Consider the following 15,411-nt stretch of genomic DNA (forward strand, 5'->3'; position numbering starts at 1 on the left):
ATATGTATGTATATATACATATATATATATATATATATATATATATATATATATATATATATATATATATATAGTCGAATGATACTTTTTTTTAGTGTGGGGAGAGGAAGGATGGAACCTGGGAACTTTAATATAACAAACACAAAATTTTTAAAATTCAACTAGAGAAACTGTAACAACAAAAGAAAATGTGGTTTCCAGATGTAGTAAATTAATTCAGGAATCTGTGAATAAAAACTGCAAAACAAAGAAAAATGACCCAACATTTAATAAGATTGAAGACTCTGTGGAATGTGAGAACATGGAATCACAACATGGTGTCCCCAAGGAGTTCAAAAGAGAAATAAGAATTATAAGAGCAGAATTTATGTCCTAAACAACAAAAATAATGGGCAGAATAGAAAAATTGGAATCCTGAATGGCAAGTCTCACCAAAGAAACAAGAGAGAGACAAAGGAATGCAAATATACAGCAGTGAAAAAAGAGAAGCAAAAAACAATGACAAAATATGCTCACTATGCGAAACATATTGATCTAGAAGAAAAGATGCATAGAGATTGCCTAATGATATTTAGCTCTTCCAGAAAAGCACAGCAGGACAAAAAATCTTAACACCATAATACGGGAAATAATAGAAGAGAATTGTCCAGAATTTCTGAACATAAAAAAATGAAATATTTGAAAGAATTCATAGATCACCATTAGGAAAAAGTCCCAAACTGCAAATTCCAATAAAGAAATAACAAATTCTGCAAATGATTAGGACAAAGCCCTTATAAAACAAAGAAAAAGAAATTAAAATAACACAAGACAATTTTGCACCAACCAGAAAATGTAGGAGGAAACAGAGTATGTTCTGAAGAGGAATGGGACCTCAGGATGCAGCCCAGGGGGACTACCCTGAGCTTAATCATGCATGAAGAAATGATGGATGCTTAATAATAAAGAAGCATTCAAACATTTTTAGAAAGGAAACCAGACCTGAAGAGATTCTTTTCTTTTCTTTCTTTCTTTTCTAGGATTCTCTAAGTATACCATCATATCATCTGTGAAGAGTGATAATTTAGTTTCTTCATTACCTACTTTAATCCCTTCAGTTTCTTTGTCTTCTCTAATTGCTACTGCTAGTGTTTCTAGTATAATATTAAATAGTAGGTGATAATGGGCATCCTTGCTTCACTCCTGATTTTATTAGGCTTGTAACTTATCCCCATTGCAGATGATATTTGCTAATAAATACTGCTTAATATTTTGAGGAAAGGCCCTTTTTATTCTTATACTTTCTCGTATTTTCAATAGGAATGGATGTTGTATTTTGTCAAAGACTTTCTGCATCTATTGAGATAATCATGTGATTTCTGTTAGTTTGGTTGTTGATATGGTCAATTTTGTGGATAGTTTTCCTAATATTAAACCAGTCTTGCAATTTTGGTATAAATCATATCTGGTAATAGTGAATAATCTTTGTGATAACTTATTATATAGTCTATTTGCTAGTATTTTACTTAAGATTTTTGCCATCTTTATTCATTAAAGAGATTAGTCTATAGTTTTCTATTCTCTGTTTTTCGTCTTCCTGGCTTGGGGATTTGTACCTTATTTGTCAAATAGTTTGTGTAGTATTGGGCTTGCTTTTTAAATGTTTGATAGAATTCACTTGTGAATCCATCTGGCCCTGGGGGTTTTTTCTTAGGGAGTTCCTTAATGGCTTGTTCAGTTTCTTTTTTCTGATATGGGTTTATTTAAGTATTCTATTTCTTCTTTTGTTAATCTGGGCAAGTTATATTTTTGTAAATATTCATCTATTTCACCTAGATTGTCATATTTATTGTCATATAATTGGGGGAAAATGGCTCTTTATAGTTGCCATAATTGCCTCTTCCTGTTAATTTGATTCTCTTCTTTCTTTTTTAATATTAGATTAAGCACTCAGAGATATAAAATCTCCCCTGAGGGCAGTTAGGTAGCTCAGTGGATTAAGAGTCAGGCTCAGAGATGGGAGGTCCTGGGTTCAAATCTGGCCTCGGATACTTCTTAGCTGGGTGACCCTGGGCAAGTCACTTAACCCCCATTGCCTAGCCCTTACTGCTCTTCTACTTTAGAACTAATACACAGTATTGACTCTAAGATGGAAGGTAAGGGTTAAAAAAATAATTTCTTGAGTAATGCTTTGGCTGTATCCCATAGATTTTGATATATCATCTCCTTGTCATTCTCTTCAATGAAATCAGTAATTGTGTCTTTGATTTGTTCTTTGATCCATCAGTTTTGAAGTATTATTTAGTTTCCATTTTAATTTTAAATTTGCCTCTCCATGAACCATTATTATGATTTTTATCATATTATGATCTGAAAAAGTTGCATTTATTATTTCTGCTTTTCTGCATTTGTTTGTAATGTTTTTATGCCCTAGTACATGGTCAGTCTTTGTGTGTATGTACCATGTGCTGTTGAAAAGAATGTATATTCCTTTTTATCCCTATTCAGTTTTCTCCAGATATCTATTAACTCTAATTTCTCTAACATTTCATTCATTTCCTTCTTATTTATTTTTTGGTTCAATTTGTCTAGTTCTAACAGGGAAGGTTGAGGTCTCCCACTAGTATGGTTTGATCTCCTTTAGTTTATCCTTCAAAAATCTGGATGCTGTACCATTTGTGTATATATATTGAGTACAGATATTTCTTCATTATTTATACTACCTTTTAGCAAAATGTCAATTTTTTCTTCAACCTGTCTTACTTGATTTTTGAATTATTTTTTTAGCTCTTCCGAGCCTGAGCCAATTACCTTGATTTTTTGAGGTTTTTCTTGAATTTCCTTGGATGTCTGTTGGTTCTGCTCTTTATTTTTTTCTCCATAGAAGGTTTCAATTGCTACTTCCTTCTTTTTCTTTTGTTGTTTACTCTTATTTTTTCCCCTCTCTCTGGACACAATGGAAAAGGGAAGTCTACATAGGAGTGAGGGGTAATAATTTTGTCTACTTCTTCCACAATGTCCATACCCAATTTTATCTGGGTTCAGAAGGGTGAGTAGGAGACAGGAATGGACAATAGGTGGGGACTTAATAAGCTGGGGAAATTGGGTTTGGCAGTTTGGGAAATGGCAGTTGACAGGAGAGACTGTTGGGCCTTAACTGCCACACTGATCCTCCTAGCCAGGGAATCTGTGAAACCATCAAGTGGCAGGGGTAGTACAAGGACACAAGAATTATAAACACAGGGTTTTAATAATAATTGAGGGTCAGGGATAATGGGGAAAGGTCACGCTGAAACTAATCATTTGGGACTACACAGGGGGTGGGAGAATGGGTTAAAGCCTACACTACACAAATTAGACTATTGCAGACTAGAAGGGAAAATGGGTCTCTCAAAAAATCATGTCTTCTTCAGCTCCTCTTGATGGCACAGGAAATGGGTCCACAGAAAGGTAAATCCAGGAAATGCTAATCAAGGAGCTTGTCTCAGACTGGAATGTCCACCACCTCAGCTAGATTTTCTTGCTCACTTGATCTTCCCTGGCAGGTCTTCTTACTCAGTGATAACTCCACACTCCTTGAGCTCCTTACTGGGCAAGTAAAGGCATCCACACCCTCTTCCTTTCCCAGCTTGACCAGAGTCCTCAAGGGAAAACAGTTTTTTCCCTTCATTCTATTTAGAATGTCCCTGGCTGACAGCCAAGGCTTTTTCCTTTAGTCTGTCTGCTAAGTCTGCTTTCCTACTTTTAAAGCCTATACCTATTACAAGTAATAGATTACATAATAAGGAAAATAAGAGAAATGCTTGCTGATTAATTGAGGTAGATTATTTGAATTTTGATCATTAGTACCCTAAACAGTATGCAGGATCTCAGGAGGAATCTTGGAACTGCTTATATGTGTGTGTGTGTGTGTGTGTGTGTGTGTGTGTGTGTGTGTGTGTGTGTGTTTAAAGACTCACTAGAACTAAGAGACTTAGAAGCATCTACTTCTACTGAAGGAATCTAGTCTCTCAATAGACTGGGTTCAGTCACTGGTGAACCATATTTCTTTTAAAGAGAGATCTTTCAGGGGCAGCTAAGTGGCACAGTAGACAGATAGCCAGGCCTGGAGTTGGGAGGATCTAGGTTCAAATCTGGCCTCAGACACTTCCTAGCTATGTGAGCCTAGGTAAGTCACTTAACCACATTTGCCTAGCCCATGTTATCTCCCCCATTAGTCTGTGAGTTCTTGCAGAGCAGAGACTTTTGCCTTTGTTTCCCTATCACTTAGCACAGTGCCTGGCATATAGTAGCAGTCACTTTATAAATATTTGACTGAGGATGAAAAGGAGTATATGAATTACTACAGATACCAATGGAGGTAATATCCATATTTCATGGAACACAGATTTAGCAAAATACCCTGGTAGTATAAGCATTTCATAAATGTCCGTTGTCTTGGCAAATAGTGGTGGTAAAGAAATGACTGGTTGAAAAAAAAAGATGATAGTAGTTGAAAAGAGATTATTAGAATGAGAAATAGAGGAACAAATGATACGCAATCTTGAGATAATTGCTAAGCTACACAGAACATTAGATATAATATGTAAATAATGTCTTTGGAGTTAGAGAATCTGAACTCAAATCTCATCTCCTTACTATCTGTGCAGCCTTGGATAAGTCACTTAAACTATTTATTTGTAAAATTAGAGGGTTGGGCTACATAATTTATAAATTCCCTTCCATTTTTTTTTTTTAATTTTAAACCCTTAACTTCTGTGTATTGACTTATAGGTGGAAGATTGGTAAGGGTAGGCAATGGGGGTTAAGTGACTTGCCCAGGGTCACACAGCTGGGAAGTGTCTGAGGCCGGATTTGAACCTAGGACCTCCCGTCTCTAGGCCTGGCTCTCAATCCACTGAGCTACCCAGCTGCCCTCCTTTTTTTTTTCTTTTTTTAAACTCTTACCTTCCATCTTGGAGTCAATACTGTGTATTGGCTCCAAGGCAGAAGAGTGGTAAGGGTAGGCAATGGGGGTTAAGTGACTTGCCCAGGGTCACACAGCTGGGAAGTGTCTGAGGCTGGATTTGAACCTAGGACCTCCCGTCTAGGCTTGGCTCTCAATCCACTGAGCTACCCAGCTGCCCCTGTTCCCTTCTATTTTAAATGAATTAGAGGAACTCTAAAATATCTTCTAAATCTAAAAGAATATATATAGACAAAGACACCACTTTCATTGCGTTTTTAGCCCATAGTGGTAATAGCTGGTGTTGTAATCATTTACATTAGTTCTCATCTCAAAACTTTTAGGCTAGAAAAACCAATCTTTTACCTCCTCTTGATATGAGGCTCATTCAGTTGTCAAGGTATTTTCCTAGCACTCTTCTTGATCAGTTCTTAGGAAAGTTTCAGGGTTCTTCAATGCTCAAATGGATCTGGGACCACACCAATTGATATATTCCCTCCAATAATGTGGATTATAATCCATCTATGTCTGTTCAACCTATGCAAATCTTTGTTTCCTATCATAAGCTTACCACAGAAATTAAACTAGAAACCTTTCATTTTCCTGAACTTGTGATACTAGTGAGGCACTCAAGCCACACAACATTTGTCATATCTTGTTGCCTTGCCATAGGACCAATCCATTTTCTTTCTCTAGCTTTCATTTTTCTGTTAAGATTCTTTATTCTTGTTCTGAATTCCTCATTTGTTACTTGTTGCAGCCTGCTCACACTGACCACAACCATCTACACTATTCTAATTTTCAAACCTTGGAAATTATTGTATTCTAGGTTGTATAACCAAATAACAATGCCAGTAGTCCCTCTTTTTCTCTTGAAAAAGTATGCGGTTATTAAAAGAATATGGCAATTTTCTGATCCACACCTCTTCTTCTCTCTTTTAATTCCAGGCTTGGAACTTGTCCATTTGCAGTGTGACTAGATACTGACAGACAAGATCTATAGACATCAAAATGCAGCATACCTGCTGGATGAGACCACGTCTTCCAGCTATTGCTGGGCTGGGTCCTTAATCCATAATCTGGGCAATAGATGTTTTCCATTCTCTTTTAAATGACCATGGATCTCCTCCAGGAAGCTATATAACACCCTGAAGATTGATGTAATCAGCATAATGTCATCCACAAAAAGAAGCATGTGGAGCTTCAGTGATTCAGGACAATTCTGAGGATTTATGAAAAAGAATGTTCTCCTCCTCCAGAGAAAAAGAACTGTCAGAGTCAGAATGCAGATCAAATCATACAATTTATCACTTGTTCACTTGGGTTTATGATTTGGGATTTTGGTTTTATGAGATTACAAACATGAATAATATGGAAATATATTTTGCATGATAATACATCAATAACCCAGATTGAATTTTTTGCCAGCTCTGGGAGGGGGGAAGGAAGAATGGAGGAAGACAATTTGGATCATATAACTTCAGAAAACTTATGTGGAAATTTGTTACTACATGTAATTTATAATAAGTAAATAAATACTAGTAATTTTAAAAGAAAGAAGCAAGTAGAAGACTTCAGCATCATCCTTTATTATAGTTCGTCACAGCAAGCAGCCTTCTCATTTTATGGTCTGACACATTTATGATCAGAGGGTACTGAACAAAGTTGCCTTTATCATAATATCTTTCAAGGAATTTTAATGATGTTGGTGTATGGATGTGAGAAGCATCTTATTGAGAGAGCTTTTTGAAACAACATTTTATTCTGCCAAAATAAATGTCTTTAAAAAAACTCCAATTATAGTAATGATTCTGGACTCACTCTCCCAGAATGTGGACAGCTACTTCTACCTCAGGTTCCCAGGGATATCCATATAGGGTCTTTCTCCAATCCTATTGGCTTGAGCCTCCATTCTAGTGTGTTTCTCAATTAGTTAGCTGAATAACATCCCCTTTCCATTTACCAATTAACATCAATTAATTTTTTACAAAGGTGTGTTTACTATAAAGATAAAACAAGAACAAAACAAATATTTCCCCCAATATGTGAGGACACCTTCTCCCCATACCACCTCTGTCTCTAGGGAGAGGAGACTCGGTTTCTACATAGCACTGGTTCTACCAAGTTCATGTCTAAATGAGGCACAGACACCAGATAGTCCCTGTCTCATCTGCTGCTGTGGATTCTTCAGATCCTTGATGTTGTATGGGCTGGCCTCAATGTGGACTCCAGTCCTAGACCTCCTAGAGGCTCATTCTCCTAACGTCATTTCCTAAAACAATAATGACCCAGTTATGGGTTACACGATGGCCTCACATGAGGAGAGCTTGAGTTTTCCTCTTTTACATCACTGTCTACTCAAACAGTTACATAATCAACAATCAATCAATTAGTATTTCTTAAACTCGAACTATGTACCAGGCAAAGTGTTCTGGGCTGGACCTGAGTAAGGCTCATCCTCTGAAAATTTATGTTTGAATTTGTAATGAAACAAAACACCCAAAGGCCATTCAAACTTTTTTGGTTAGCCAAAGAAGTACTTATTAATAGGTGGAATATGCAGCTGATTGGATTTAAGCTTTAATGACACTATATAGAACCATGTTATGCTTTTCCATTGTTTGTACTTTATTAACTCATTGGGTCCTCAAAATGCCCAGGAGAGGAGGGTGTTATTATTCCCATTTTATAGATGAGGGAATTAAGAGAAGGTTAAGTGACACGTCCAGAGTCACACACCTAGTAAGCATCTGAAGACAGATTTAAATTGAGGCCTTTCTGACTTCATGCGTAGTGCTCTAACCACTCTACCACCATGATGCCCCACAGGTAGCCATGGCAAAGGAAGATATTTCACAAGGGTATATATGACAATTTTCCAAGATGATTCAGCCATAACAAATGGGAGGCTCTCTGAAATAGAGACCATGGGTGATGCTTGACAGAATGCATACAGAGAAGTATTTTACATATTTTTCTTCCCCTTTAAAAGCTTACAGCTCTAATCAAAGTTTAGTTTAAAATACCTGTCTCTTGCCACAGACTTTTGGAGCTTACCAGATTGGAGATTTATATTGAAGTATATCAGGAATTCAGATGATTAGAACTTCCAATGAATAAATGATGTAGAAAACAAGATGTATCTCTGAACACTCTAAATATTGCTTTGTTTTTGTTACATTGCTCCATTTATGTCTGATTCTTTGTGACCCCATTTGAGGTTTCTTGTGTTATAAGGAAGAGAGGATTTGAGCAGCTGAAGCATGGTCTGCAAAGAACAGATGCAGATGCAGGGAAAAGAGTCTAGAATGTGGGAGAAGAGGGTTTGAGCCGGGTCTTTTCTCTGGGTGGACTGCCTGCTTATCCTTGGTGACGGTTTCTACTTTGACTTCCCATCCTATCTGTCGGAGCTTTGCTGTTGTTAGCCGTATCCACCTGTAAACCTGGCCATCCGACCTTTTGATTTGTAAGATCAGGTCTGGTTCCTTTCTGGATCCAGGACCTTCACCCTTTGCCCTGCCTAACTGCCTAACTACCTGAAATACCATCAAAAGGGGGGTTGGTTTAGTGTAACTTTAGCTAGAGTAGGACTGGGGTTTTTAGGTCAGAGAAGCTAGGCTTAGTGTAGGAAAATTACTTTGAAGACTTCCCACGAGGGAATAACTTTAGATCTGGGGTTTGAGTTAGAGACACAAGCATTAGGTTTACCCAAATTCCTTCTAACCTTTCCCTTTTTAATTAAATCAACTTTCATTTACTATCTTAGTGGTCAGTGTGTGTTAACTCAGGACAGGCACTGCCTGGACTGGGTCTGTTAGCTCACGGTCAACCTACGGACCCTGGCCCAAGTCAATCCTATCTCCAAAAACCATCTCCCTTTTTACGCTTGGCAAAGATACTGGAGAGGATTGCCATTCCTTCTCCATCTCATTTTACAGATGAGGAAACTGAGGCGAACAGGGTTAAGTGACTTACCCAGGGTCAAACAGTTAGTGATGTCAGAAGATAGACCTGAATTCTGGAAAATGAGCCTTCCTGACTCCAGGATGGGCACTCTATCCACTGCACCACGTAATATTGCTTATTTAATATAATTTACAAACCATTCCAAATCAGCAATCCCAAATAATCCATATTCTAGGGCACTGAAGGAACTGGTAGATTTGGCTCAAGTCTATATCTTATTTCCTGTCTGGCTGAACTTCCCTGGGCTTCTGTTTCCTTATCAGTAAAATTAGGGAGTTGTATTAGATGAGTTCTAGCTTCAAAATTATAATCTAAATTAGAAATTTATTCACAATTATAATATATAAAAATATGTAAATATGTGATCTACCAGAAAACTTGACAAAGAATATGTTGGCTTTTGAGAAGAAAGTGTCCGGTGATAAGATGGAACAGCCTGAAGTCACAGAATCATTTTCCCTTTGGATCTACATTGGTGTTACCTTGTGCTTTCAGAGCCTTTGGGAATGTCATGTGTGCTCTGCCTCGTTAAATTGTCTGAGAACCTTGATACCAGAGAAAAATCAAAGGAATGGATTTGGGATAAACCTACGTCATAAAGTCAGCAAGCAATTTATAGTATTGGGGACAGCGAGGTAGCTCAGTGGATTGAGAGTCAGTCCTGGGTTCAAATCTGGCCTCAGACACTTCCTAGCTGGGTGACCCCGGGCAAGTCACTTAACTTCCATTGCCTAGCCCTTATTGTTCTTCTGCTTTGGAATCCATACATAGTATGGATTCCAAGATGTAAAGTAAGGTTTAAAAAAAGTGTTTTTTACAGTATCCTAACAATATTTCTAGAGCAAATCTCTCTCCCCTCAGGAAATATTCAAATCCAAACTTGTATAACTGATAATTGTATTAAGCAACTGGCTTTACCCAAAAATTAATGAGTAAACATTTATCTTTTAAAATCTTTGGAAACCCCAAAGAAAAACAATATTCTTGGAAAATTTGTAAAACATGAAAAGACATTATAAAGTAGGCAAAAGAATCTCATTTTTAGAAAAACACTAAAAATATTCAAATAAATTTGATAAAAATATTTTTAAATAAGAAACTATAATTTCTATTACAGACACTTTAGATTCTTGTTTTTATTATAAAGGGCATGTTTATATAGCATGTTTGATATATATACTGGGAAAGATTCCAAATACAAAGTATTATCATAAATAATAAAATAATCAACTCACACATGTTCAAAGAAATGATGTGATTCAGTATTAAATTTTGAAACATGCCTTTTACATCAACAAAAATTGTTGACATGAAAACTGGAGGACAGTTAATCCATCAAAGGATGAATAATTATCGTCTTTGTCCAGCTAAGAGATGAAAAATAATAGTTTCAATACAAAATTAGTGCTGTTTTATGTAACCACTAGTAGATTAATGAAAACTATAATTATCAATGTCTTTCCTTGTAAAGTATTAACTCTATGTGTGTTTTTGGCAGCTGCTAGAAGCAAAATGTTGTTCACCCACATTTTGTAGAATTGTACTTTAGTATAAATTCTAGGAAAAATTTTTTTGCCACAGCCAGATCCAAAACTAGTAATTCCCATTAGGATATATCTCTCAGATTCTGGAATATAGCACATGAAAGGTCCACCACTGTCACCCTAGCAAGAAAGATAAAAAGTTCTCCAGATGATATCAGTAATTTTTCAAGTTTTCTTTAAGTCACAGAAAAATTAGAATATTTACAATATTATACTCCATATCTATATAATTAAATCATACATTTTAAATTTATCCCCAGTTGGCAAATACTCATAACAGTTGTGCCCAATTTTCCTACTTATCACATATTTTCTGTTTACCCTCTCATTGAGTAGACTATGCAGCTGATTGTATTTAAGCTTTATGAGACTATTTATATATTTATATATAAGACATATACAGTGCTGGGGGGTTTGAAGGAGGATTACCAGCAGGCAGTTCGCCTTAGGGGCAGGATAATTGAGTGAAAACGGAGTAAGAATCTGCTGATTTTAATTTTTATATCATTTTCCTCAAGATTACATCAATGTTGGCATGAATTCCATTCCCATCATACATCTTATCTTTAGAAACAATGTGTTAGGTGTGTTTGACATATCTCTTGGGCTACAGTGGTGAGAACGTACAGGCCTTTTCATGGGAGACAATTTCTTCATGTTTCATTCATTGTTCTTTTATATTAAGTTACTGTACCAAATCAGATCTGGAAAGGTTGGGGGGGGGGGAAGAATTTGGAGACTGTTCTGGCCTGTTCTTGCAGGCCCCTGTGTATGGGAATCTGAGTTAGAGATTTAAAATTTTTAACATTAACTCACTAACTGCTGGTTTTTTGCTGGGCTGATTCTAGGGAAAGTTTCAGTACTCTGGGGGTTTGTACAGGGGTTTAATTTGGGATAGTGGGTAGTCTGTGACTGTGATTGTTCTTGCCATGAACCTGTATTGTTTTTCTTGTGTCTCCTTGGAGCCAAATAAGGATATTAATTGTAATAATTTCAGTGCAAGTGAATGTCACTATAAAAAGAATCACATGGAGTAAACTGAGTGTGGAATTTCCATCCTCCTGACAACCTGCCGTGCTGGATTGTCAGAGCTTGTGAGTAGCCGTGCTAAACATCACAGCCTTGATGGCTTCTGGCAATACAGAAAATATGTATAAATAAAAAAATATAAAATATATAACCCAATGTTATGATTATTGACTCCAACAACAGCTCTCCAAACTTGAGGATCTCTGCAATAAAGAAACGCCTTTGTGACAACAGTAAAGTATAATATCTAAAAATGTTCTTCTTTGGTCTTTAGTGTTATGGAATATATCTTTTTGCTTTAAAAATTATATTAAAAGCACAAATAAAAGGTGAAAAATAATTTTTACTAGTTCATGGTATTGGAAAAGATTGTAGAGGATATCCAATCCAAACTCTTATTGTTTTTCCAACAAAATGAAATAACACAAAAACCCTTTAACTTAAGCCTTTTTTACATCATAATTTCTAGATAAAATCTACTCCTTGGCATTAAATCCTCTCTTATTATAAAGGAAAAACTGTTCTGGAAAGATGACCAATTCTATAATCATGTCTCACAGAGTATCTATCTCTCTAATCTCCCCACCTCTCTGTCAAAGCTAGTGAAGAATGTTTTCTTAGTTGTTCTCTGAGACCAAGCAAGTCCCTCAATTTACAGAAGAGGAAATACCTGTAAAGAGATTATACAGCTCTCCCAAGGTCACCCAACAGCAGTGGTATTACATTTCTCTCCAAACCTTCCCCTTCACTTCTGTTATTGTTCAGGGGACTGTCATGCTCTCAGTCACCCAAACTTGTTACCTACATGTTATCCTCAACTCTTCCCTTTCTCTCATCTCCTTTGCCCTAAATACCACAATTTGTCTAGTCATTCCCCCCACTGGTAGGCATCTACTTCCTTCCCAAGTCCTTGCCTACACAAGAAGTACTATAAATATTCTGCTGTACACATATGAGTGACTGATATGATTCAGCTCTTTCAGCAGCATGTGCACTTGTTGGTCCCTGGACAAAGATCACACACTTTGAACATCAATAATCAGATTAAAGTCTATGGACTAAAATCTAAACAACTGTGCAATTCTTATCCTCTGTATTATTTGCTGCTTCTCAGCTTCCATAACTGTAGACCAGTGATAAAGAGGGGGCCAAAGGAAAGGAAATGCTCATCTGCAGTCTGTTTCTAAGGCAACACTTTCGAAGTTTCATTGTATTGTATCCTACTCGTTGTACTTGTCAGATCAGGAATAATGTCATGCTGCCAGATAGAATATTTCAGGGGGTCGCATCTGGCCCTTGGGCTGTAGTTTGCCCATCACTGCTGTAGACTATTTAGATAGTGGCCTGGGTCCAGAGCTGGTCAAGAAGAGAACAGGCTAGATGCACTTTCTGAAAATGCTAAATCCTTTTAATGATTCCAAGCTTCATTGTTTTCCTCCTCATTTTTTTCAGTATTAAGAGAGTCTGAGATCTTTTTTCCATGCCTTGGAAATCCTCTCTTTTCCATATTCGTTGTATATTGATTTCTTCATGTTCTCACAATTGTTACTCTCCAAGGTGTGTATCTTTTTTTCTCTTTGGTGCCTCATTTCTACCTTTCCTACAGATCCAAACTTTTAGTTAGGGTCTAAGTGTGGGGATTCCAATGGCTTTGATGGAAAGGCTGATACTTTAGTAGCATGCCTGTATTCCCAGGGGTTTATGCTCCAATACCTACCACGATCGGCTGAAATCACAGATATCAGTGAACACCTTCTGACTCTAATGGGAATGATTTTCTTGTGCATATACATATGTATGATGAAGCTTAATTGGTAAATTAAACACACACTAAGGCATTACCAGCATTAAATACAGGAAAATAAAGCCCATTGTACATTATTATACAGTCCCATATAATAATATTCTCCTTTATTTCCAGTGGATCTGTTCCAAGACCCCCCAGTGGATTCTGAAACTGGTGACAGTCATCACTTTAACTTTTAACACCTAAGTTAACTTTATTGTATAATACAATATACAATATACTTTCTCCCCACTCCTACTCCTTGGCAGGGCCTCCCCACTCCCCAACCCAAAACACACACAAAATCCTTCACATGAAAGCAAAAAACCAAATGCTCAAAGAGACTGCTTTAGCCTTGGACAGACTACTGCCAGGGCATAGTTCTGGTCAGAGGGAGGAGCCCTTTGCCCCACTCTGTCTACTTGCCTGCCCATCTGCCCACCTGCCCAAGTGTCTGTCTTCCATCTATCCACTTGAGTCCCAACCTCCACATGTCCTTGAACCATGTGTCAGCGCTAGAGAAAGGAGACCTTTGCCCCTTCTGCCCAACTGCCACCACCCCATCTTCCCTCTGTCCATTCAGGTTCCAGCCTCTACATGTCCTTGAACCACATGTTAGCCCTCTTCCTCAGCCAGTGGCAGCTCCCTCCCTCTGTCTGTCCTTCCCCTAGAATGACTGCAGGGGGGAACTGAAAGTGGAGAAAGCAAAGCCTCAGCCATAGAGTATGTGAATTTGTATGTGAATTTGAGTCAGTCAATTAACATCTCTGAGCCTTATCTGCAAAATGTGGATATTTATACAGCCTATGTCACTTTTTTCACATGTGTAACTGCTGAAATAGGGCACGATACAAATACATACCTATAATTTTCAAGGCAATGGGCAGTAGTGATGACCCACTTTTTTTCAATTAAGGACGCCCCACAAAAATGTTTAGACTGGTTAGGATAAGTCATAACCTGCAGGCTATCCATGGCTAAGATCCATTTAGCGCCCTATGACCACCTATAATTTGAAATTTTTCTATCTCATTTTTCAATGGTACTCTTCCACATTCTAGAAACAGAAAAGATAGAAAGCATTCATCATTTGTCCAGGATTGACTAATTGTGATTCATATTTATCTCCCTGTTCTGAGTACATTAATTCAGTGTTCTTCAAAATGGGGGTTCAGCAAACTATGGTTATCCCAAATGGTAACCAATATGAGAGTGGGAATATTCTATAATATACTATATAGACAACTGTGGATCTTGGGAATTGGTTAGGAATAGTTACTAGATAAATTAATGACCCTGTGATCTGCCAAGAACTTCAAATTCCCTTTCTCTAAGGGGAGGAGAGATCCAGCTTAACTTTTTGATATCTGAGTGGAAATGTATTGTATTATAGTGGTCTCCAAACTTAATTATGTTTTCCATTAGTTAAAAAACATTTAAGACAATCCTCCCCTTACAGCTTCTTTTATATGTTGTCTTTTCCCATTAGAATGTAAGCTTTTGGAGAGGGACAGTCTTTTTGGCTTGTAACAGTATTTCTAGCCTTTGGCAAAATGCCTAGCACATACTTTATCTTCTCTTCTCTGCTAGCTTGATGTAAGCTTGCAGAGCTTAACACATTAATCAGCAGTAGCATTGTCAGACACTTAGCATTTATAATCCTTAATTTATGATAAATACATTGGAGCTGCTAATGAGAGAGAAAATGTCCATGACAGGATTTTTTTTTTCTTTTAAAAGAAATTTAAAAAAATTTTTTAAACACAGATGGAAACTTTCAGGTGTAGCTAGTACCAGTATCTTCCCTCTCTTATGCCTCAGTTTCCTCGTTTGTAAAATATGGAGTTTATGATCTAAGGACAGGCATTCCCAAGGTATTGTTCTTCTAATGTGATTTCTGGCTAAAAGGCAGAAGCATCCTCCCCAAACTGGCATTTGGGACCCTGGACTCCAGGGGAAAAGGTTTAGTCCGGGGTCCCAAATGCTAATTAGGAAGAATGGGAGGTTTCTCCAAAAAGAGAGGCCAACTTGGGGATTCAAACCCACGTCCGCTTTACAGAGAGGGAATCTGAGGTTTCTGGGCGTAGTGTCAAGGCTCTTCAGTCTTCGTCCAATAGTCTTGCGCGCTTCACCCAGACCTTCCCACCCCCCCCCCCCTTCCC

General features: G+C 37.3%; 1 protein-coding gene across 1 annotated transcript in view; it reads right to left on the reverse strand.

The window, feature by feature from the left end:
* Nucleotides 1-10,302: 10,302 nt before the first annotated feature.
* Nucleotides 10,303-15,411, reverse strand: part of LOC123250242 (transmembrane protease serine 12-like) — an 81,045-nt gene continuing 75,936 nt past the window's right edge. Inside the window, exon 5 of the mRNA XM_044679258.1 lies at nt 10,303-10,554. Within this exon, the coding sequence (XP_044535193.1) occupies nt 10,303-10,554 (252 nt within the window). The remainder of the gene's footprint in view (nt 10,555-15,411) is intronic.

This window comes from Gracilinanus agilis, chromosome 5 (genome assembly GCF_016433145.1).
Source record: "Gracilinanus agilis isolate LMUSP501 chromosome 5, AgileGrace, whole genome shotgun sequence".
NCBI classification, from domain to species: domain Eukaryota; kingdom Metazoa; phylum Chordata; class Mammalia; order Didelphimorphia; family Didelphidae; genus Gracilinanus; species Gracilinanus agilis.